A 26,258-nucleotide genomic window follows, 5' to 3' on the forward strand; every position below is an offset into this window, starting at 1 on the left:
TTGTTAGCTCAGAAATAGTGGGAAGTGTCAGAGATCCAGTGGTTTAGTAAGCCTTTTAAGGCCAATAACAGAGTAAGATGAATACATTTTGAGGCTATAGGTTTTTCAGAGAGATCTCCATCCCCGGCCACCACAACATGAAAAACATAACTGAGTAAAGTTAGAGGTATGAATTCATTCCATGTATTCTGAATAAGGGTTTGTACTAATTGCCAGTATGTCTGAATTTGAGAACGAGACCAAACACAGTGTAATAAATCTGCGCTAGGTTCTTTACATTTCGGACAATATGTCAAGAAATCATCTGGCATGGTGGAGTAAGAAAAGTTAAAAGCGTAAATTGCCTTATGGAGTAGCCGGAAGTGGATTTCCCTCAATCTCACACTGGGAGTGGCTGCAGTAACATATCGGATGCTATTTAGCAATTTTTGTTCCAAATTATCTGTTTGTATTTCTTTAGACAATTTCCGGAGAAAAGGGGGAGGAGATTTGTGTAAGGAATCAACACATATCCTACGGTATATTTGTCAAAGAGATAAGGTGGGAGAAGAATTGGAGCATAGAAAATCAAAATCATTAGTTTTTTCTGCCGTCGCACAAGATTTAAAGGGGTACTCCAGCGGGGGGGGGGGGGGGGGGGGGGGGGGGCATTTTCTTCCTGGGACCGGGGAGGAGATGGCTGAGGGGAACGATGTCCACTCACTTCCTTGGTTCCAGGGGCGGGTCCTGCATCGGGGCGCACCGGTCCCCAGTTCCCAGCCGCTTCCTGGTGTCTGATGCGGGCCCGAGACGTGACGTCTCAGGTCCACTCAGCCAGTCAGTGACGGAGGCAGGATCCGTTTCAAGTGTGCTCAGATCCCGCCTCTGTCACTGACTGGCCATCGTTTCCCTCAGAAACCTCCTTCCCGGTCCCCGGGAAAAAATGCCCCCCCCCCCCCCGCCCCGCTGGAGTACCCCTTTAACTCTATTAATAGCAAAAGAACAGTTGTTCAAATAAAACCTGCTGATGGGGAGGGATATCATACATGTGTCTACATTTTTCCCAAGATAACAACTCTCCCTTATCAGAGTCCAGTATGTAACTTAAAGAGGATGTACCACCAGCATTCAAGCACTGGAGGTAGGCCGGGCCGCCCCCAGTGGGAGGGAATTCCCTCCCCTGTATGACGCGGCTCCATTAGAATGAAGGAGGGAATTCCCTCCCACTGGGGGCGCCCGGCCTACCTCCAGTGCTTGAGCACCGGCCGGATCCGGTGCATAGAACGGCGCCGTACACGGGAATCGGGCCGCGGTCCGAAAAATGGAAAATCGTTAAATCATTCGAATTTAAATGACAATCGTTCTGTGTAAATGCAGGGAACGATGGAAAAAACGCTTGTGTGTCGTTGATTGTTTATTGTTAAAAATCGCTCAGTGTAAGAAGACCCTAAGGGGCCTATTCCACAGGAGCGATTACTGGCCAAATCGGCCCCATTCGGCCGATTATCGCTCGGTGGAATAGAGAAAACGATCAGCCAATGATCGTTAATTTAGGGCCAGACCTAAAATCATCGGTCCCCCACCGCGCATAGCCGTCTTCCTCCCTGGGTCCCGCGGCACAGCATCAGCAGCTTTGGAGCGGCCTAACTGAGCTGTCAGACCGCTCAGCCAATCACTGGCTGGGACCGCTGCGGGCAGTGAATGGCTGAGTGGTCTGACAGCTCAGTCAGGCCGTACCGAAGCTGATGCTACGCCGCGGGACCCGGGAAAGAAGACGGAGCGCAGAAGGAGCCTGGAAAGGTAATGTTTTGCTGCAAGGGCTGCAAGGACATCGGTAACGATGTCCCTGCAGCCCTCGCTCAACGATCATCGGGGCCGTGGAATAGGCCCAGTAAAGAGCACCGATCTAGCAGATCAGCACTCGTTTACATCATTGCTCAGCCCGTGGAATAGGACCCTAAGGGGGAGATTTATCAAAGGGTGTAAAATTTAGACTGGTGCAAACTGCCCACAGCAACCAATCACAGCTCAGCTTTCCTTTCAGCACTGCCTAAAGCTGAGCTGTGATTGGTTGCTTTGGGTAGTTTGCACCAGTCTAAATTTTACACCCTTTGATAAATCTCCCCCTAAGTGTCTAGTTGTGCAGGGACTCCTATGGTCTCTAGAACTCATGCATGCTGCTGCTATAATCATTGTCTATTCAGCTGCAGGAGATGAGTGAGGACAGCACTTGGCGAATTCCGTCAGCTTCAGAGACAAGGAGTGAAGTGACGGCTGGCAGGTGGTAACATTCTAGAGATCGCAGGAGGTCCCAGCAGTTGGACTCTTTTCGTGATCTGACACCTGACTCTTATCCTGTGGATAGAGGAGAGGTTCTTTTAAAGGAAACCGATCACCCCTGGATACGCCCCCCACCATACTTACTCCATCCAGCCACTCCCGCTGCAGAGATACGGCCGCCCGCTCATCTGCACGCTCAATATGCAAATGAGAGGAGACGATTCCATCATCCATAGGAAATATTTTCCTTTGGACGTCAGACTCATTGCCGCTCATTTGGATACTGAACGTCCGTATCTCCGCGGCACAACCTGCATTAGGAGCAGGACAGGCAGGATAAGGTAAGTATGGGGAGGGGGGAGGGGGGAGGGGGGAGGGGGGGGGGGGGCGTATCCAGGGGAAGCGTGGGTTCGGGGGGCCTTCCAGGGGTGACAGGTTCCCCCATCAGCTTTAAGTGTTGCACATGAATAGCACGGAGAAGCCAGTGCTGCAGTCCTTATTTTGAACCACATCCTGGTTCCCATGCACAGCTCCCAGTCTATTGCCAAGCACCGGCACAGGCTGAAGCGCTGGAGATGGGGCTGGCATGTAAGAGGAAACCCCCTCCATTAGAAATCAAAGAGGTGCGGGGGTTTCCTGGGCCGGTCCTCAGTAATAGATCGGCGACATGCACGGGAAGCTGGCCACGGTTCAAAAGAAGGACACCGTTCTATTCATCGGCAATACTTAAAGCGAATGTATCTGAATCCCCAGGAGGGCGATAAAAGTTTCAATTGTTGTCCCAAAACTTTTCTGCAAAGTTGCTGCTGCCCTCAAGCTACAATTGTATAGCAGCGCCTTATGTTATTGACCACAAGGGCATGGCACCACACGTGGTCACTCACCAGCTGCCGCTTTGGTTACTTGGCAACAATACAATAAAATTTAAAGGGTCACTGCCACCGTGCCATCCCAGGTGTTATCTATGGGAACTTGCCAGGCCAGTGGGGCTGCGCCTCTTCCATGCCAATCTGCAGAGCACATGGGATGGCACGGAGACTGTCCGTAGTCATGGCAACCTCAGCAGTGGGAAAAAGTCTAACTCAGGGGTAGGGACCTGGGCTCTTCAGCTGTTGCAAAACTACAACTCCCATCATGCCTGGACAGCCAAAGCTTTAGCTTTGGCTGTTCAGGCATGATGGGAGTAGTAGTTTTGCAACAGCTGGAGTGATTATATATATATATATATATATATATATATATATATATATATATATATATATATATCAGCTAGGCGTTACCTGTGAGAATACTGCCACCCCCGCCGCCTGGTGTCAGCGCCATAGGGAACATCACACGGCAGCAGCTCCGGCTCTCGTCCCCGCCACAGCTTCAAACCTGACTTCCGCCCCCTGACGTCATCACCCGGCGCCGCTGCTGCCGCTGTCCAGCTGATGCCGAGGTCCGGGGGCGGAAGCTGCGGCTGGCGCTTCATCCTGTCAGTGTGTTCGGTACAGTGTACACCCAGTGACTGAGAGCATCTTTAGTGTCGTGTATGGCGATCGTATATTGTGCTCTCCGATAAGCCTGCCTGACATCATGTATTATTACAGCAGCACTGGGCTAAGGGGCTGATTACTCAGGATGTGATCACATTGTAGTGAGATCTGTTCACACAGTGCGGTAGTAAGACGTTTCTTCAAGTCTGGTTACCAGTATTTTCTCCCATGGCTGCAACAATTATAGGAAGTAGTGTGGAAATTGTTAAAAATCCAGCCCCCCAGCTGTTGAAAAACTACAACTCCCATCATGCCTAGCTAAAGCTTTGGCTGTCCAGGCATGATGGGAGTTGTAGTTTTGCAACAGCTGGAGAGCCAAGGTTCCCTACCCCTGCACCAGACTCCGCACCTCTAACCAAGATCCTGCCAGGGTAATGATTACATTCCATCTGTATCTTCCTTTCATCTTCTGTTATGTTATTTTAAAGGGGAACTTACGGCAGGTGAGAGGGTATGTGCACAGGGTGCTGAGGAGGATGGTATGTCTCTTACCTTCCTCCTCGGCGCCATTCCCATGCGGTTAGTAGTTGAATCCATGGCCGGCAGCACCATTAGGAGCACTGCTCGTCTCCAGAGCGCGGGTCTGGCCCATCCGTTCCATTGATTATCATCAGAAGGAACAGGCTGGCTCAGCACTCTGGGGGTGCTCCTAGGTGGGGCTCCTAGTGGTGCTCTGGCTTGTAGATTCAAGGTAAGAGACATACCTAGTTACATACATAGTTCCCCTTTAAATTACTTTTGTTACCTACACTACAATACCCAGTCTTGTTAACATTCTTCTGAGAGTGTACAAGGGTGCGTGTAGAGATGAGCGAACCGGGTTCAGGTTCAAGTCGATCCGAACCCGATCATTCGGTATTTGATTAGCTGGGGCTGCTGAACTTGGATAAAGCTCTAAGGTTGTCTGGAAAACATGGATACAGCCAATGACTATATCCATGTTTTCCACATAGCCTTAGGGCTTTATCCAATTTCAGCAGCCACCGCTAATCAAATGCCGAGCGTTCGGGTTCGGATGGACTTCAGCATGCTCCAGGTTCGCTCATCTCTAGGTGTGTGACCTTGCTGAAAGGGGGCGTGGCTTAAGGTGCACCAAAAATTGCAACACATTTTTTGTGCAAATTCAGGTACACATTTTAGCCTGCTAATTATTGCCCTAAACTGACAACTAGGCAACTGTACTGCCCAGTAGTGATGAGCGAATAGTGAGATATTCGAATATTCTATATTCGTACGAATATCCCGCGAATATTCGATAAGCGTTCAAATCCCCCAGCTTCCGGTTTCACCCTCTAAATGGTCAAATAGATGTTTTTCACTAATCGAATACTTGTTCCCATAGACTTTAATGGGATCGAATATTCGAACATTCGCAGGATATTCGTTCGAATATTCGAATATTTCACTATTCGCTCATCACTGCTGCCCAGTGAGCAGCTACGTCTCTCTGCACCCTATACCAGATTGAGCAGGACTGTACTGTCACCCACACAACTCTGTTTTGTTTTTTAACCTTAAAGGGATTAAACGGGACAGCACCATGGCCAGTGATCGGCTAGGTGAGCTGTCACTGCTGAGATAAGCGCAGAAAGGTAAGCATAGGTCCTTTATTGTTTTCTATATACTTGCAACAATATTTAAAAACTTTTCCTGGATAATCCCTTTAATAATTTCAGTAAAGGACATGAGGGAAGATGGCGAGTAATACTTTTATAGAAGCTAGTCTGTAGCATAGGGCAGGGGCTGAGAGGGGGTGCTGTCCATCAAGTTTAACTTGCATAAAACGCAAACTGTTGATCCAGAGAAAGGCAAAAACCTTTATGAGGCAGGTGAGAATTGTCCCATCACAGGGAGAACAAATTCCCGACTCTAATATGGCAATCATAGTAATCCCTGGATCAACGGCCATGAAATCTAGTGGATAAGAGCTAAGACACTGGTCCTCCCCCTTAATCGCTGTGCCTCCCTATTACACTGGGCCCCTCCCTAGTAAGGTATAAAGCATTACCCCCCCATGACCCCCCTCCCCCAAGGAGGCATAAAGCACTGTGTCTCCCCAAGAGATATAATTGGGAGGGGCGATCAGAGTGTATTATAATCGTTTTCTTTCAGATCAACTGGTTTCAGAAAGTTATATAGATCTGTAATTTAGTTCTGTTTAAAAAACTTCAGTCTTCTCATCCTCATCAGCTGTTGTTTTCTTTCCAGTCTGACACAGTGCTCTCTGCTGCCACCTCCAGCCGAGACAGGAACTGCGGCAGCAAATCCCCATAGAAAACCTCTCCTGCTCTGGACAGTTCCTGACATGTACAGAGGTGGCAGCAGAGAGCACTGTGTTAGACTGAAAAGAAAACACCACTTCCTGCAGGACATTCAGCAGCTGATAAGTATAGAATGACTTGAGATTTTTAAATAGATGTAAATTACAAATCTATATAACTTTCTGACACCAGTTGATTTGAAAGAAAAAGATTTTCGCAGGACAACCCCTGTAGCCTAACATCAGACACACTAATCTTCCCTATCCCAGCAAGTGTAAAACTGGTCTAAATCTACCTAGTAGAAACAACAAGCAGACGCTAAGGTCCATAAACAAAAGCAGGTCCTGTACCAATGTATTGCTGCCTGCATCAGGGGTGTACACTAGGGGGGAGAATTATCAAACATGGTGTAAAGTGAAACTGGCTCAGTTGCCCCTAGCAACCAATCAGATTTCACCTTTCATTTCCCAAAGAGTCTGTGAGGAATGAAAGGTGGAATCTGATTGGTTGCTAGGGTCAGCTGAGCCAGTTTCACTTTACACCATGTTTGATAAATCTCCCCCTAGAACCGCAGCCGACAAATTACTTCGCTTTTCTGCATTCCCCGTGTGGAAATTTGTGACCTGGGCCTAAAGCGGTTATGAACTGCAGGATGAATTACTGTTCATTTTGTAATGAGACTAAAGCTTGGTGTTCAGTGGGAGAATTTCCATTTGAAAACAATAATCTTGTTTCTCTCCCTAATAAATGCAGTGTTTTGCATCTGAATTGTTCCATTTTTCCATCAGTAAAACCTTTGAAGTATAATACCCCAACTAGGGATGTGGCAGGGAAAGCTGCTGAGTGCTCTAAATTGGCGCGGTAATGACTTGCTTACATTTGATTTGCCTCATCTAAGGGAGATTGTGACAGACATTTCTCTTTGATCCTGGCAGCCATTTCACTTATAATACAGGTTCCACTTCTTGCATAATGCGTTCTGCTGTCTAAACAGGCGTCTGCAGCCGATCGCTGATTGCTTTACTGTCTCTCACTTGCTGAATCATACGTTAATGCCTTTTCTGCACTTTTTAGGCTTTGTCTTGAGGCAAACTTGCCTATTCTATTCAAACAATAGGTTTCACTTTTCTTAGATGCTAAAATAGGGTTAGGGTCGGCCCTCCAGCTGTTGCAAAACTGCAACTCCCATCATGCCTGGACAGCCAAAGCTTTAGCTCTATAATTTTCATTTATATACTTGGCCCTATCGCTCATCAAGGACTTTTGACTATCAGACTATAGGACTGATTATCCCTGAGTGTAGGGTTAATTCTGCTTGGAGCAGGGGATGTCCTACCCTCGCGGTCTCTAGTGCATAGGCAGGGCTTGATAGGGACACATACCCTTCAACTAAACCCATTCCTATCAAATTTACTCTAACCTATCTACAATGTATTCATCCCAGTGATGGAAGAGTTATGTTTGCACTCTATAGGTAGGTTCACACTACGGAATCCACGTGGATACATTCTGGCAGATTCCGAGGCTTGTATCTGTTCACGGCAGCGTGCCTATCCGCCGGTGCCATAGACACCATTCTATGGCCGGGTGGATTCTGCCTTCCACCAGAAGAACTGGCACGTCTATTCTTTCGGCGGACGGCAGAATTGGCCCAGCCATAGAATGGTGTCTATCGAGCCGGCAGATAGGCGCGCTGCTGTGAACGTATATTATAATATGGACAGTAAAGTGGAAAATTAGAAAAAAAGATCACCAAAAATACTTAAAAACGTTATGTAACATAAAAACTTAATTAACACGACATATTTGTCTGATGACACATTCGCTTTATGGCTAGATTCACACATATCGTATCCACAGTGGATTTCATGCTGCGAGTTCGCAGCAAAATCCACTATGGATACCAAACTGCCACTTTCAATGAGATTATGTACTCGGAGCAGGATTGTCATATTGTCATCCTGCTGCGAGTATGTAAAAGCCGGCCCCCTTAACCCGCTGCTGCCTGGACTTGCTAACTTGCTGCTTTACCTTAGAAAATCCTCAGCATCTTAGAAAATCTTCAGCATTTCGCTCATCCCAGGTAACAAGGTCTGGGGCCTTGTGTCACCCTCATAGGACGGTTCATCCGACACTGGTGGGAATTACGTGGTGCGAAGACCCAAAGGTCTATACATGGGCACAAGTATTCTTCTTCTTTTAGGTATTCTTCTACCTTATCCTCCAACATCCCAGCAGAGCACAGTACTACTTGGGTTGGGACTCACAACATCCTACTCTCTGCTACTCTGCTTCCTTGTATTTCTCAACACGCTACTCAGTCAGCACACTGTATTCCTATCACAGATCTGGTTGTTGTATAATCAAGTGTCTTATCAAGTGCTTAATCAAGTGTACCATATCCTGTCAAAGCAAAGCTGGATAACTTGCTGCACACATGTACCTTTCAAGTAAAAACAATGTTATTTATGCTAAAGGTAATTTGTGATTCTTCTCCTCACACCAACACAGTGTACACTACAGCCTTTGGACATTTCCCCTTTCTGTGTGTGGCAGTTTCCTTAGTCCAGGAGGGTCATTGCCCCACTCTGGCCAACCATCACACCAGTGTGCCCAACCGGCACCGGCGTCCCGACATAACATCTTAAGGCCCGGCTGTATCTCTGCCAACCACCACCGGAGTGGCATCACACTTCACCACCTAGCAAGTGACCGGCTGATCCTCCGGGACAACACCTCAGGGGCATACCAAATGTACAAATAGAAATGAATTGTTTTGCCATGCAGAAGAAGAAATAAACTGGTTATGGCCAGTTTTGAAGCAAATCCCACTGTGTCGGTGAAAACTTTGTTGTTTGCCAACTATGTTTTTACCGAGATGGATATTCTGTACGCTAAGTTACCCCAATATGAAAATAATTCTTTAGCACTAGATTCTAAATGTATATATGAGGAGCCAAGAGAATACATAAAGCAGCGTTTTTTTATTCTTGCATTTTCTTTCCTTCCTTTTACGGCTGCATAAATATAAAACATCATAGTAATTAATGATAAATTATAAACCAACAAGCACTTTCCCTTTGACATGATTAAAAGATTTAATAATTCTAAGAATATAGAGATTGACTTTTATATCTGATTAGTACATAAAATTGTGCTTAATATGGAGCAATAATATCACTTTTATATGCAGCGAAATACTAAAGCTTCGCAGGCACAATTACTTTTTCATGAAATGGGATAGCTGCTGGGGCATTGGGGTATAGAATTACTTTAAGGAGGTCATGTGGAGTTGGCACCTGCTCCTGCATTGATGTCTGCCACGTCAGAGACAAGTTTCTTAATTATAATCTGGTTTTCTTCAATTAATCAGTTTTACGCAGTTACAGTCTCTAATTAGTTTCATTGCCACCTGTTACTTTACAGTTGTTTTCCTCCCACATTGTGATATTCTCCTTCTTTATAGTTGTTAATTGTACAGATTTCTGCTATGTGGCTAAGTGTCACCAACAAGAGAAATAAGGCCCACGTTTATTCTAAATAGTTTTCTATCATTCACATTTTTTTTATTTTCAGTGTTATTGCCACCAAAAAAAAGAAAAGCCTAAGGCTGGGTTCACACTGCGTTTTTGTATATTTTTATTAAAAAAAAAAAACAACAGATAAAAAATGGATCAGTTTTTTTAGCGTACACAAAAATGTGGTTGACCATGTTTTTTTGTACGCTTAAAAAAAAGGATATATTTTGATCCGTTTTTTTTTTTTTAATAATGGAAACCATGGAGCCCACAAATAATAAAAATAAAGCTTTTATTTCTATAGCGCACACAGATTCCGCAGCACTTTACATAGTTTTGCCAATTATTGCTCCCTGTCCCCAATAGACATCACAATCCAAATTCACATATCTGTATAGGTGTGTGGTGTGTGAGGAAACCGGAGGACACCCACGCAAACACCGAGAGAACATACAAACTCTTTGCAGATGTTGCCCTTGGTGGGATTTGATCCCAGGATCCCAGTGCTGCGAGGCTACAGTGCTAACCACTGAGCCACTGTGCCTAAGGCTGGGTTCACACAACCTAAGACACCTGCTGTTCTGTGACATGGCCATGTCACTGAATGGCCGGTGTTGGTGAAGTTCATCCCGGCTGGTACTGTAGTATCTGCCGGATGAACTTAATTTCTTTTGAATTGGGATGCAGGCGCATTCGGCTGTGCCCGCATTCCAATTACCCATAGCACACAATGTAAAGTGTGGCCGGAGTCGCACTTTACTTTGTCTGCACTGTCAGTTTGATGAGGCCGCTATTCAATGAATGTCAGTTTTTCATGCGGCTGCAAGGAATCCCGGCCGGAGTGTATACAGAGTGTATACACTCTGGCCGGGTTTCCATAGATATCAATGCAAAGTATGTTTTCAATTAATCACAGCCAGTGTTGCAATTTGCAACAATGGCCATGATTAATTGAAAATTTCCGTTGTGTAAACTAAGGGCCCTATTCCACCGGACGATTATCGTTCAGATTATCGTTAAATCGTTCGAATCTAAACGATAATCGTTCGGTTGAAATGCAGTAACGATTAACGACCGAACGAGAAATCGTTGATCGCTTTATAAGACCTGGACCTATTTTTATCGTTGCTCGTTCGCAAAACGTTCGCAAATCGTTCGCATTGAATAAGACATCGTTCGGTCGTTTGCAATAGATACGAACGCAATAGCGAAGAAATACGGAAGAAGAAACGATCGCAATTACGATCATAAGTATCGATTATCGTTCCATGGAAATGAGTGAACGTTTTCAGGTCTTTCGCAATAGCGGTCGTTTGAGATCGTTAATCGTTAACGATTATGCTAACGATAATCGTCCGGTGGAATAGGGCCCTTAGCCTAAGATGGGCACATTCCAATGTAATATTATAATATACAGTACTTTATAAAGTATATTCAAGTTTTACATTGGGGTGTGCATACTTTCTTTTCCATCTTAGGCTTTTTTGTTTTTGTTGTGATCAGATGGATTTTCTAAGATGTGTATTGGCACTCCTTGCACTTTATTTAGCCAGTGTACACCTCCAATATAAGGTGGATTGCCAAAAATTTTATGAAATCATAGCAGAAATGGTTCTATGCAAATCATGGGAAAATGCATTGTTGATTATGCAATCGCTGTAAAATAGTCTCATTTGAGTTGATAGGGCAAAACTGCACAGTGTGAATAATGCCTTAGGCTGGCCATACACAGTAGATAAAAACTGACAGCTGATGTAAATTTTGGTGATGCTGCTTAACATCCTGATGTACAAGAGTTAGTTAAAGGAGAATTCTGGTGAAAATTTTTTTATTAAAGTACTTCTACTGCATCAAGGCTTCACTTCCTGGAAAACATGGTGATGTCACTTCCTGGAAAACATGGTGATGTCACACCCCGACTGCCAGAGCTGTGCGGGCTGTGGCTTCTGGAGAGTATGATGAGAGAGGGATGCTTAGTGTCCCTCCAGTGCCCTGTGTCCCTCAGTGTCCCCCTTCCATCATCCGTTATTTTAGTGGAAAACCATGCACATTCTTTGAAAAAAATAATACTTTGTGTGAATATAGCCTCAAAGTGTCACTGTTGTTATAACTTTCAAAATCTAAATCAACAATGAATGTAATATAAAGCAAGTTTGCAATTTACACTATTTATTTATTGTATTATCATGCTTTAAAACAAAGCTTTACTTACCTATATCCAGGTCCAGTGACTAGGACTTCCTGCATTGGTATTTTTTTTAACCAGCACAAGACCAAAAAGATTGAGGAGACTGAACGTGGATTTCAAGTGTTATGTAAATAGCTGCTGCTGTAAACCCAGACGGAAGGGGAAAAACAAGGACAGTGAGCCCTAAAGCTAGAACCCCAAGTTGTCCCTACCTACTTACCACAGCTAACTTACGCGGACAACTTGGAGACATGCCCTTCCTACTAGGGCTCGGCGATTAATCAAATTAATTTGATTAATTCGCCAAGAATTTTAGAATCAATTTAATTTCCTGTGAAAATCGTAAATTAAATTTTCAAAAAAAATCATTGTGGGTGGTGCTGTGGCTGTGAGATGTGTGGCGGGCTATGAGGTGTGCAGTGCGGTGGGCTGTGAGCTGTGCAATGGGCGGTCTGGAGAGGGTCGGGCAGGCGGTTCCGGCGGTGCAGTGTGGGTGAGCGGTTTCGGCAGTCCGAAGTGTGTGAAGCTCCCCTCCCGGGCACACATGCAGATCCCCTGTTTCTGGAGGAGGCAACATGAACTGCAGAATAGGGTGATCGCATCGCCGCAGGTGCTGGAGCTGTACAGCTGGATCAGGGGGTGCCGTGTAGACCCCCGATCCCGCTGTACAGCTCCGGTTCCCGCAGCGATGCAGTCACCCTATTCTGCAGTCCCTGCAGCCTCCTCCAGAGCCTGGGGCCTGCATATGTGCTCGGGAGGGGAGCGTGTGTGCCGGGGTGAGAGGACGAGGAAAGCTATGTGCCCAGTCACCCCAGTCTGCCCCTCTGGCCCAGTCCCCTTCATTCCCCCCCAGCTGCCCCAGTTCCCCTTGGTCCCCCCCAGCTGCCCCAGTCATCCCCAGCTGCCCCAGTCCTCCTCAGTCAACCCAAGCTGACTCAATCACCCTCAGCTGCCCAAGTCACCCCTGATCTATACCTGTTCTACTACTACACGCCTCATTTATACCTGTAGTAAAACTACACCCCTCATCTGTACCTGTAGTACATGGGTCTCCAAACTGCGGCCCTCCAGCTGTTGCAATACTACATTTCCCATCATGCCTGGACAGTCAAATCCAAAGCTTTAGCTGTGCAGGTATGAAGTGAATTGTGTTTTTGCAACAGCTGGAGGGCCGAAGTTTGGAGACCCATGCTGTAGTACTACTACACCCTTCATCTGTTCCTGTACTACTACTACACCCTTCATCTATACCTGTACTACTACTACACCCTTCATCTGTACCTGTAATACTACACCCCTTATCTACCATAGCTGCACTACTACACCCCTCCTCTGTACCCGTACTACTACACCCCTTATCCACTATACCACCACTAGCACTGTTACACTGGGAAGCAATACAGTTGTCTCAAACGTCATTAAAATACTATCTGACGCTGCAAGGAGAAAATGCTCTGTTAGCAAAAAAGAAAAAAAAATTGAGATTTAAATCCACAATCGTCGAAAAAAAAATAATCGAGATTTAATTTTTTGGCCATATTGCCCAGCCCTACTTCCTACACTGAAGGTGGAATCGGGCAGCGAAGTACAAAATCAGAACTAGAAAAATAAAATAGAGAAAACGCTCAGCACTCTCAACCAGGAGGAAACGCTTAGCGTGCTCAACAGAGACAAAAGCAAACGATAACTGGGCTAGATGACGATCTGGGCTAGATAAGTGTTTATGGGATGCCAGGAACACGGCCTGGGTGTGATTGGACAAGATTCTGACATCCAAGCCACACACAGAAGAACTGAGAGTGAGAAGGAACGATGTCAATCACAGAAGCAGAACTAGGGTTAACTGAGGACCAGAGGGAACTCAGCAGGGAAAGAGAAGGGTGTGGTGTAGAATCAGTTACCAAGTAGAGGAAATAAGGCAGTGTTCAGACAGTGAAGACTGCAGGAGGAAGGTCCCACCATGCAGATAAGACAGGACGTCTAGGCGCTGATCATCTAGCAAAGTTCTCTGACAAAGATGATGGTAGACGTAGTGGTAGCGATAACAACATTTATTTAGATAATGTGTTTCAAGGTTGCCTTCTTCGTCAGATCCATATGAGGGCAACCTTGAAACGCATTATCTAAATAAATCATGTTTTCGCTATGTCTCCCATCATCTTTGCCAGAGGAGAACATTGCTTGCTAAGCTCCTCTCTTACTGTATCTGCATGGTGGGACCTTCCTCCTCCAATTTTCTCTGGATTTCAATACTGGTTATCGGCTCTAAGGATGGGCAGCAGACGGCGCGGCCGACAGAGGGGTGAACGGTTAACTCAGCCAATACTCATTTATTAATTGTTGAGTGGTTTCATGCTATGTGTGCCCGTGGTGTTCTTTCTAGATTGCAGTGTTCAGACAGTGTACAACAAGAAACCAAAAAAGAACTATTCTTGGACCTCGTCTCGCCTTATCCTTCTGTACTGCGTTACCGCTCGTGCTCGACCCTGGCCTGGACTCCTTGCTTGCTGATTTGGATTTGACGTTATGACTGTCTGACCTGTTCTGTCGCTGTATTCCCGTCTGTGTGTGCTGGGACTGTCGACCACTTGCTGCCCTAAGGTTAGCGTGGGGGGCTGGGACAAGGGTTGCGGGTCGAGAGAAGGGACTGTCGTCTTCCGGACCACAGGATTTCCTGGCCTAGCACCATATCTAGTACTAGTTGGGATGGATGTCAGGGAGGGAGTTCAACATTCTGTATAATCCAGAATCGGAGTAGGAAAGGAATTCTTGGAAAGCTTAGATTAATGTAATCATCCGTGAACATGATGTGAATTATTATTAGATGAGGGATAGGGATGAGAAAATTGGGTGGAGAAACAGTACGCCATGTTCAGGGGTCTGTAAGTAATCTTGTATTGAAAAAATGACAAAACGGCTTAAAACCTTACGCCGACACTGATGATTGGGTTTAATTGTTGAGCTGGTTTGACTTTAAAATGCCCTATGAAATCAATCGTGACTTGTCAGTATGTTTATGGATGGTTGGCAAGGCCGCTCAGTGACAAAGGACGTTCCAAAAGACCCATTCTCTTGCATCAGCTACGAGCTCAATGAGTTTTACTACCATTAAATTGTACGCACAATCGTCTATAAAGGAGATGTTCTCTATTTGTGGCTCACAAGAGGGTTGACCTCGCCAGATATATCAAGGCTGACGTTAAATCCCACTTCAAGTTCCAATAATACATACTTAAGAGCATGACATATACTCTGTAGTCAGCCTGGGTTAGAATCTTATTGTAATTTATTATTAATCAACAACATACTTCCACAAATGACTGTGTTCTGGAGACTACGAGAACATTTATTGGTCTAATAGAAAAAATGGAGGACTTTAGGATATGCCCATAACCCTCTTAATAAGCTATATTTATAGCACAATTTGTTTCTTAGATAGTGCAGTTTTATCTTTTAACATGGCCTCACCTGGGTGGAAAGAGTTTCCAACGTGCGAGAAGTAAAAGGGTAGATCACCTATTGAAAGAGTTTATTATATACTGTGTGTATATATATATATATATATATATATATATACACATATTGGGGGAGATTTATCAAACATGGTGTAAAGTGAAACTGGCTCAGTTGCCCCTAGCAACCAATCAGATTCCACCTTTAATTTTCCAAATTGTCTGTAAGGAATGAAAAGGGGAATCTGATTGGTTGCTAGGGGCAACTGAGCCAGTTTTGGCTTTACACCATGTTTGATAAATCTCCCCCATTATATATCATAGCATGCGCAATTGTCTGATCTATAAAGCTTTAACAATATAAATTCTGTATAATGAACGACGTAAACGAAAAGAGGAAAAAAGCCCCAGAATTGCAGATTTTTTTGTCACATAATCAGAAAAAAATTATAAAAATAAAAAAATATAAAGCGAATATAAAAAAATATGATTTTAGTAAAAACTAGAGATTGTGGCATGAAATAGGATACCCTAACCAACCCTGTGGGTGATGAAATCAAAGCACTATAGCTCTTAGAAGGAGAGGAGGAAAAAGCCAAAACACAAAATTGAAAATCAACTCCATCATTAGGGCCAAAATCCACAGTGTCAGTAAGGGGTGAAAGGAGAAGTCTGGCGAACATTTTTATTCAAATATGGTACTGCCCCCCAAAAGTTATACAAATCACCAATATACACTTATTACTGGAAATGCTTATAAAGTGCTTTTTCCCTGCACTTACTACTGCATCAAGGCTTCACTTCCTGGATAACATGGTGATGTCACTTCCTGGATAACATGGTGATGTTACTTCCTGGATAACATGGTGATGTCACTTCCTGGATAACATGGTGATGTCACTTCCTGGATAACATGGTGATGTCACTTCCTGGATAAAATGGTGATGTCACTTCCTGGATAAAATGGTGATGTCACTTCCTGGATAACATGGTGATGTTACTTCCTGGATAACATGGTGATGTCACTTTCTGGATAACATGGTGATGTCACGCCCCGACTCTCAGAGCTGTGCGGGCTGTGGCTGCTGTAGAGGATGATGGCAGACGGATGCTCAGTGTCCCTCCAGTGCCCTGTGTCCCTCAGTGTCCCCCTGCCATCATTCTCTCCAGCAGCCACAGCCCGCACAGCTCTGGGAGTCGGGTCGTGCCATCACCATGTTTTCCAGGAAGTGACATCACCATGTTATCCTGGAAGTGACATCACCATGTTATCCAGGAAGTGACATTACCATGTTATCCAGGAAAGTGACATCACCATGTTATCCAGGAAGTGACATCACCATTTTATCCAGGAAGTGACATCCCCATGTTATCCGGGAAGTGAAGTGTATATTGGTGATTTGTATTACTTTTGGGGGGCAATACAATACTTTAATACACATTTTTGACGGACTTCTCCTTTAAGTAAAATGTTATTGAACAGTTTGGACTATAACCTAAAATTACATAGGACAACATTTCACAATCCTATTTCTGACACTTCTGCAGAAGGTAATGTAAAGAAATGTGAGGAAAGGATAAGCAGATGTTATAATAGAATTTGATAATTATATGAAACTGGGAGACTTATGACTCCTGCTGTGCTGTGCACTAGATGCTTGTTCAGTGCTGTCTATAGCGCAATTGGAAGCAAAAAACTTTTCCTTCTCTCTAGAGAGCCCAACTATCTCTCACAGCTCTCGTCTCCTGACTTTGTAAGGATGTTCAGGAATGTCTTTGCATGTTCTCACTTGTGGATCAACTTATTGTTAAAGGGACACTCTGACGAAAATCTTTGTCTTTCAAATGAACTGGCTTCAGAAACTTACATAGATTTGTAATTTACTTCTATTTAAAAATCTCAAGTCTTCCCCTACCTTTTAGCTGCTGTATGTCCTGCAGGAAATGTTGTATTCTTTCCATACTGACACAGTGCTCTCTGCTGCCACCTCTGTCTATGTCAGGAACTGTCCAGAGCAGGAGAGGTTTTCTATGGGGATTTGCTGCTGCTCTGGACACTTCGTAACATGGACAGAGGTGGCAGCAGAGAGCACTGTGTCAGACTGGAAAGAAAACAACATTTCCTACAGGACATACAGCTGCTGATAAGTATGGGAAGACTGGAGATTTTTAAATAGAAGTAAATTCCAAATCTGTATAACTTTCTGAAACCAGTTGATCTGAAAGAAAAAGATTTTCGCTGGAGTACCCACTGACTGTAACAAAGTCAGTTACTAGTACAGGGTTTAAAGGTTAAAGCCAACTGGGCTACTTGGACAAGAGAAGGAGAAGGAGAAGTCCGGGCAAAGCTATTTTTAGCTGGGGAGGGGGAAGATAAAAGTGGGGGCTCTTAAATGCCCACGCTCCAGCGCTGGTGGCCGCGTATTGCGTAAAAACCCCAAAAAACTCTCTTTCACAATAAGCAAGAAGATGAACGGTAGGGCACTCACCATAAAACGTGACTTTTATTTCAATCCATTAAAATAATTCCGGTATAGTCGGGCGACTTAGACGCCAGCACAATGTGGTAAACGTATGTGACAGCTGTTTCGCGTGAGCACGCTTCTCCAGAAATTCTATATATACTCTCTTTCACTACTTGGTCCGTCTCTGTTCGATTCTGCCGCCGATCGCGCGTCTTGGAGTTCCCGTCAGCGTCTTCTTCTCTCCTGCACTTCATTCTTCTTCGGCCGACAGTATCAGGTGACTGACAGCTTGCTCAGCCAATCGAAGCTGAGCAAGCTGTTAGTCATCTTCTGACGTCTCACTGGGGGGCTGGTCCTCTGTGAAGACATCAACACAAGATGGCACCGGCCATGGTCGACGGGGATCAGGTACGCATGGGTTTTAATACTTTAATACCGGGGGGAAAATCTTTTTTAAAAAAATCTTGCTTTAACGTTGCCCAAAAGTATTATGACTAGAGATCCATCAGTACAGTAACACTTTGCCTGTAGACTTAGAGGAATGTAGCTATTTGATTTTTGACGTTGACTGACTTGTTATATTACCTAAACACCTGAATGATACTTTGACATTAGACTGTGGCTCGTTGGAAATAAAAAGGCTCAATGAATTAGCTGGGTTGTCACCTATCGAATCAATAGCTTTAGGGATGAGTTGCTTGCATGTGGTTTCTAGTAATAGGCAAAAGTCTTCTGTCAGGAGAAACAATTATTTCACTTCACCATGCACTCTGTGGGATTAATGTGGGAAAGGAGATAGATCAAAATATGGAACAAGGAAATCGATAAGGTACAGGATGAAAGCATTTTTCATGCAAAACAGGCATGCACGAGAACGTACTCAAGAAAGATGGGCAGAGATGTCCCCTGGGAAATGTTAGTAAATGCTTTCTACACGTTATTGATGGCACACATGCCTTGAAGAAGCCGTGAAACCTAGTATAGAAATGAATTCTGTGTTCTCTTTGTAAAATGTTTTATATTCTCTTTGGTTTATCTCGTCTCATTAGTCAACTTCAAAAACCTTGGCCACAACAATGTAGAACAGCAAAAGAATAACTCGGATCAAGTGCACCGTACTGGGCAGCCATTATAAACGCAACAGTTATATGGGATGAGGCATGTCTACCTGAAAATGTTTGGTATGATGCAAGCCGTCATATTTGGCATCATAAAAGATTAGCCAGGAAGTCGGCATCTGAACCTGCACTATTTACATTGTAAAGTTCAAACTTTAAGGGGCATTGGGCTATGTTCACACTATGTTTAACGGTGTTACACTGCCGGACGCCAAGCTGCATTCAGGATGTTCCTGCAGTCGATACCTCTGTATCGCCGGCAGGAATGTTCTTTTTTACTATTGATTTGCGGTCACCGTCGGGTGTGCCTGCAAATCAATTAGCCATTCACTTCAATGTGATGTGCAGCCCCTGCCGCACATTACATTGGAAACACACAAAAACACACAGAAAAATGCAACAGCTCACCTCCATGACGATACAGACCCACTACAGACACGAAAATAGTTAAAAGCAGCCCCTCCATCTGCTAAAAAAAACTTCCACAAAAATAATGAGGCTCTTGGTTGCCATTTGCAAACAGTGTAAACCACCCCATAACGATAAGGTGACCTCATATCGGGACAGACGCTACACTGTACTATGGCCTCTCCATGGCGTGCAATTCGCCTATGCTCCGGGCATGCAAGATCCGTCTTATACCTGCAAAAAAAATTGCACCACCTGGGTGGGATGAGTGGAGTGCACGACATTACATTGTGTGAAGAGCTATTATATCCGGACACTGTTCCGCACAGAGTCTTGAAATATTAGGCAGGTTGAACATAGCCTTCAAAGAAAAATGAGCTGTTCCCTTAGCCACTAGCATAGAGCAATAGTAGGAGATCTCCTGGAATACCTCTTTAATACGAGCTTTAAGACCAACCAGATGAAAATATTATTGGTGAACATCAATCCAAAATCTCCTTGTATTATTTTACATTCACTCTGACGTTTTATTTTTGACCATGAAATATATTCCCAAAAGATATCCTTGATACTTGAGCGTAAGGTTGTACTTTAAAATGGCAGCAGTAAATATACAACTTGTCTCAGAGAAAAAAAGAAAAAAAAAATTGATCTGGCATTCAGAATGCAAAGGAGAAAAAAAAACCACATTGCTGCGATGGGGAATTGACAAGGTGTTTTTTTTTTGTTGTTTTTTTAAGCATGTCCGTCCCATTAAAAAAATATATTTATCCTGACACATACTTACCTAGGGAGTTAGAGAGAAATACTGTCGTTATAACTTTCAAAACCTAAATCAGCATTCGATGTAGATGTGATATAAAGCAAGATATTTTTGTTTCATAGAAAACACATTCTTTTTCAGAGTCTAAAAAACAGGAAGTCCCATGTTTCCCAGGTCATTTGAGCGAGCACAGAGAAGGCAGTCATATGATTGATGGACACCTTGAGCCATGACTCTCATTACTGGCCGGGACTTCATGTGTTTAGTCTCTTTGTTTTAACCAGCACAAGACTAAAAAGCTTCAGAAGACTGGACCTGGATTTCTGGTAAGTATAGCTGTTATATAGCAGTCTTCAGGAGACTGGACCTGGATACAGTAAGTATAGCTGTTATATAGCAGCCTTAAGGAGACAGGACCTGGATACAGTAAGTATAGCTGTTATATAGCAGCCTTCAGGAGACTGGACCTGGATTTCTGGTAAGTATAGCTGTTATTTAGCTGCCTTCAGAAGACTGGACCTGGATACAGTAAGTATAGTTGTTATATAGCAGCCTTAAGGAGACTGGACCTGGATACAGTAAGTATAGCTGTTATATAGCAGCCTTCAGGAGACTGAACCTGGAATTCTGGTAAGTATAACTGTTATATAGCTGCCTTCAGAAGTCTGGACCTGGATACAGTAAGTATAGTTGTTATAAAGCTGCCTTCAGGAGACTGGACCTGAATACAGTAAGTATAGCTGTTATATGGCTGCCTTCAGGAGACTGGACCTGAATACAGTAAGTATAGCTGTTATATGGCTGCCTTCAGGAGACTGGACCTGGATTTCTGGTAAGTATAGCTTTGTTTTACAGCATAAGAACTAAAAAAATTGCAAATTTGCTTTATTTTATATCTACTGTTGATTTAAATTTTGAAAGTTATAATGACAGTGACACTTTAAGGACACCTTGTCTGTGAACAGGTTTTCTTTAAGCAGTTCATCAGTATTTAAGGAATAGCCCGCCCAGCTGGAGGAACAATTAATTGTCACCGCCACAGTCAGTCTTGCAGCGATTCACTGAAAATAACTACATTTTATGGAAACTGATTAAGATACAATTTCAGTAATTATAATAATTTACATCGACTTGTCTGTTAAATTCTCAGTGCATATGGAACTATTCATTAACATCTTAAGTTGGAAAAGATAGCTATGGAATACCCTGCTCATAGGAGCAGCCAGAGCAATTTTCAAGTAATGGTTTTGGCAGTTCAAACTCAAGGTCACTTAGGACATAAAACAAATCTTGGCAAATTGCTTAAATTTTGCATTCTACATGGAAGCAGCAGAGAAAATGCTGCTTGTTTCTTAATAGGAATATAGCATAGTGTATTTTATATATATGAAGAAACATGCCACCCTAGCTGCATCTGAGGGCCAATAAAACTGGAATGAACTAAACAATATACTCTAATACAATGCACTTAAAGGGGTTGTCCAATTTATTTTTACTTGTCCCTGAGTACACTACTCAGCTATCATTTTTCCTCATTTTCAATTTGTCTATCTATATTATAAAATAATCCTGAAATCTTCCAGTTTTCATTCTCACCACTTGGTCCAAAACTGATCTGACATTTTCTAGTCTGTAGTGAAAAGAGGAGGTTGCTGTAAAGTGATCTGTACAACATTGCAGGGACATGTGACACCAGTAGATAGAGGAGACAATAGCAGCTCCCTGTGGAATGACCTCTTCAAAGGTCACAGAGTGCGCTCAGTAATGTTTCACATTCATCCCAATGTCTTCTATGTCCATGAGTCTTGCTGTAAAGCATGTCACTAAATGCTGTTAATAACAGCCCAGGCAAGATGGCCGCCCCATAACAATGTATAAAAAGTGAAATTTAAAAGAATTTGCATCAGAAAATAGAAACAGATTAGAATAAAAAAAAATAAAATAAAAATAGCCCCCCCCAAAAAAAAATTGATGCTTTTTTTTATAGTTTCCAAACGGGAGCGGACAGGTTAAAAATGCAATATGCTTCTGCAGCATTTTTATTTTCTCTTACTTGATACTGAGTACCCCTTTAATTCCTAACATTGGATAGCTTCCATGTTATTTTTGTGCATTTTGAATTTTAGTTTTTTTTTTACATTTGCAATTTAGTACACTTATTGCGGTAAGCATCTTAACTAGAGATGAGCGAACCGGGTTTGGGTTCGAGTCCATCCGAACCCGAACGGTCGGTATTTGATTAGCGGGGGCTGCTGAACTTGGATAAAGCTCTAAGGTTGTCTGGAAAACATGGATACAGCCAATGACTATATCCATGTTTTCCACATAGCCTTAGGGCTTTATCCAACTTCAGCAGCCACCGCTAATCAAATGTCGAAAGTTCGGGTTCGGATGGACTTCAGCATGCTCCAGGTTCGCTCATCTCTAATCTTAACACTTTAACCTCTGGCTTGTGGCTGTGTCTAGGCTATGATGATAGGTTTGTATCAATGAAAAGTTAGAACATTTTTGCAGTTTAATTATTCACTTTTACAAAATTGTCATCCCTACTCTATTCTACTTTTTAACTTCCAAACAGAAACTTAAAAAAAAAAAAAAAAAGTTATTTTACTTTGAGTTTTCTAATTACGTCGTAGTAAAGCTGAAAGTCGAGGCTGAAAAATGAAAACTGGATAGAAGGAATCCTGAATGACAGGAGATAAAGCTTAGTCCATTCTAACCCCAGTACATTTCTGTTGTCATCTAAATGAAAGTGTTGATGTTGACATGGAAAATCCTACACTTTACCATGTCTCTGGAACTGCTCTGTCTGCCATTCAACGAGTCTTACCTCCTTAGATTCTGATGGAATCATTCAAGGAGGAAAAATACGGTAGATACGGCGCTGAAGACACTTGAGTGTCAGGGGAGAATCTGTCAAGGGAGAGAAACTTGTACTTGTAGAAGTCTGTTCTCCTGTGTCGTAATGTGTTAACTACCACTACCGGGAGTCCTGCCGGACAAGACAAGTTATGTAAAATCCCGACATGTTGTGTCTCTTTCTAAGATGTGTGTATACAGAATTTAGCAAAATCCAAAGACAACGTGCAGTTGACCCCAGAGTTCAGTGTTTTACATGTTGGGGCTAAATAGATGAATAGTCTTTATCTTTTTTCTGCCAATGGTACATTTCGTATTGTTTTCCAGGCCATAAATATACATGGGTTAAAAAATTTTACGCAGCCCCTAAAGTCCCACTTGGTTGCGAGTAGTGGGACACAAATAGGGAAATACCAGGGTGGCCCCTTTTGCGTCAAAGTCTAACTGAAAAGTATTAACCACAGCCAGGCATCCATCCACAGACAGCTGTTTCGGGGTATTGCCTCTCGTCAGTCAGATTTTTAAATAGAAATAAATTACAAATTTACAGTATATAACTTTCTGAAACCAGTTGATTTGAAAGAAAAATATTTTCGCCAGAGTGCCCCTTTAGGCTGGGTTCACACTACGTATATTTCAGTCAGTATTGTGGTCCTCATATTGCAACCAAAACCAGGAGTGGATTAAAAACACAGAAAGGATCTGTTCACACAATGGTGAAATTGAGTGGATGGCCGCCATATAACAGTAAATAACGGCCATTATTTCAATAAAACAGCCGTTGTTTTAAAATAACAGCAAATATTTGCCATTAAATGGCGGCCATCCACTCAATTTCAACATTGTGTGAACAGAGCCTTTCTGTGTTTTCAATCCACTCCTAGTTTTGGTTGCAATATGAGGACCACAATACTGACTGAAATATACGTAGTGTGAACCCAGCCTTAAGGAACATTTTCCAAGACCCCTTTTATTATCTGCATATCACAATGTAAAGTGCCTAATAAGGCTAGGTTCACACATCTTCTTTTCTGCGTTCGATGGCCGTCTTTGTGGACGACCATCGTTTTAAGGTCAAATAACATCCGTTATTTTGAAATGCTGAACGTTATTTCAAAATAACAGACGTTATTTGACCTCAAAATGACGGATGTCCACAAAGACAGCCTTCGAACGGCCAAGAAAATACGTTTGTGAGCCTAGCCTAAGGCTGTACATACAGTAAATGAAGATCAATCTAAGATTTTACTTTATTCTCATAAAATTGCTTCAGAATATTTTGAGCTAATTTTTTTTTTACCATTTTTAGTTTCTTACTACTTATTAATGGTTATTTTTCATCCCTATCTCTGTCAGTCACACGTGCAAGCTTGCACTCTATCAGAAAATGAACAAGTTGCGCACTTTGTTTCAAGTTTTGAGGTGACTTTCTTAACTTAATCCAATATGAAAGTTATTTAAGGATAGTTGGAAAAAAAAAAAAGTTTCTGTTTCCCCGAAGCAATGTTCAGTTGATCTGGCTCAAAGATTAATGATCCTCCTTATTCCATGTTTATGACCAGAAGCATTGATCTGTTTTGATTTAGTAAGATGAGAATCCAGTTGTTTCTATTGTTCCTTTCAGCACAAAAGCTAAATTACGATTACGGCATTATTTGTTTGAGCGGCATATATTAACATTCTATTTTTTTTTTTTTGCATTCATTAATCTAATTACCAAATATTATTTGCAAGTTTAAAATATGCAGGAAAGGGATGTTGTTAAGGCGGACAAGCTTGATGAGTAGATAATTGCAAGTCTTATGTATTATTATGTTTTCCTTTATTCCTAATATAATGGAATCCATGTCAAAACAAAGAGAAAGACCTCATCCACCAATCAGTTTTTCTCCAGGATCATTGATGTCCAGAAAAAAACATCATTGATGCAGCAGTTTTTGCAAGATCAGCAACAACTGATAGGTCAATGAAAGGCCACAGGGTGGAGTCAGCCTAAAGACGCTATATCAGCTATTACGGCCGATAATCACTTGTGTAATAAACGGCCACGATCAGCCAACATGCACGATGTCGGCTGATCATTGTCTTTCTTTGTCTTTCAAGATGCAATCTCCTAGCTAAAGGTCGTCTGGGGAGCCCCTCCCCCCCCACACCTGCACTTACCTGCTCGCTGTCAGTGCGTGTAATAGTGAACAAGGGGCAAGCGGAGAACAAGAAGCAATTGAACGCTGAACTGATAGGTCTGCGCTTGCTTGTTCCTGGAGATCCCCTCATGTAATAGGGGCTTTAGGCTTGCTGGGCCATGCTTAAGGGGGCATTCACACGATCTCCAGAATCTGTCTGTAGCATGGACAGTGTCCTGTGGAGTGGACCTCGGAGCTCCCTGCATCATGATTAATTATGATGTTAGAAGCTCCGATAATATTTAAAAATTCAAGCTAGTTTAGTGATACAGCTGCCTGGCTGTGTCAGTACACTAGTGGGAACATTTAAACCGTAGTGGGGCTCCCGGCATCATAATTAATCATGATGCGGGGAGCTCCAAGGTCCACTCCACAGGACACTGTCCGTGCTACAGACAGATTCCGGAGATCGTGTGAATGCCCCCTAAGTGGACAACAGATGGAACATGGAAAACAGATTTGTGGATGACCACATTAAAATCAATGGTTGCTTTTTCTGTCAGAGAATTAGGATCCTGATTTATGAACAGAATAAACTGATGTGTGGACAAACCTGGAATTCTGGAGACCTGACACACTTGGATTCCTGGAGGCCTGACACACTTGGATTTCTGGAGGCCTGACACACTTGGATTTCTGGAAGTCTGACACCTGGATTTCTGGAAGCCTGACACTTGGATTTCTGGAGGCCTGACACACTTGGATTCCTGGAGGCCGGACACACTTGGATTTCTGGAGGCCTGACACACTTGGAATTCTAAAGGCCTGACACACTTGGATTTCTGGAGGCCTGAAACACTTGGAATTCTAAAGGCCTGACACACTTGCATTTCTGGAGGCCTGACACACTTGCATTTCTGGAGGCCTGACACTTGGATTTCTGGAGGCCTGACACACTTGGATTTCTGGAGGCCTGACACACTTGGATTTCTGGAGGCCTGACACACTTGGATTCCTGGAGGCCGGACACACTTGGATTCCTGGAGGCCTGACACACTTGGAATTCTAAAGGCCTGACACACTTGGATTTCTGGAGGCCTGACACACTTGGATTCCTGGAGGCCGGACACACTTGGATTCCTGGAGGCCTGACACACTTGGAATTCTAAAGGCCTGACACACTTGGATTTCTGGAGGCCTGACACACTTGGAATTCTAAAGGCCGGACACACTTGGATTTCTGGAGGCCTGAAACACTTGGAATTCTAAAGGCCTGACACACTTGGATTTCTGGAGGCCTGACACA

The 26,258-nt window shown here is 43.4% G+C and overlaps 1 protein-coding gene across 3 annotated transcripts in view; it reads right to left on the bottom strand.

The window, feature by feature from the left end:
* MCPH1 (microcephalin 1) overlaps positions 1 to 25,708 on the bottom strand; it is a 207,842-nt gene extending 182,134 nt beyond the window's left edge. For 2 of the 3 annotated variants that reach the window (XM_069973444.1, XM_069973443.1), the window contains exon 1: positions 3,540 to 3,650. In XM_069973444.1, coding sequence (XP_069829545.1) covers positions 3,540 to 3,591 — 52 coding nt within the window. In that variant the 5' untranslated portion in view covers positions 3,592 to 3,650. Of the gene's footprint in view, positions 1 to 3,539; positions 3,651 to 25,565 lie in introns of those variants that run through there. The other variant, XM_069973445.1, reaches the window with a different exon arrangement.
* Between the last annotated feature and the right edge of the window lie 550 nt (positions 25,709 to 26,258).

The sequence above is a fragment of the Dendropsophus ebraccatus genome, chromosome 6 (genome assembly GCF_027789765.1).
Source record: "Dendropsophus ebraccatus isolate aDenEbr1 chromosome 6, aDenEbr1.pat, whole genome shotgun sequence".
Taxonomy (NCBI): Eukaryota; Metazoa; Chordata; class Amphibia; order Anura; family Hylidae; genus Dendropsophus; species Dendropsophus ebraccatus.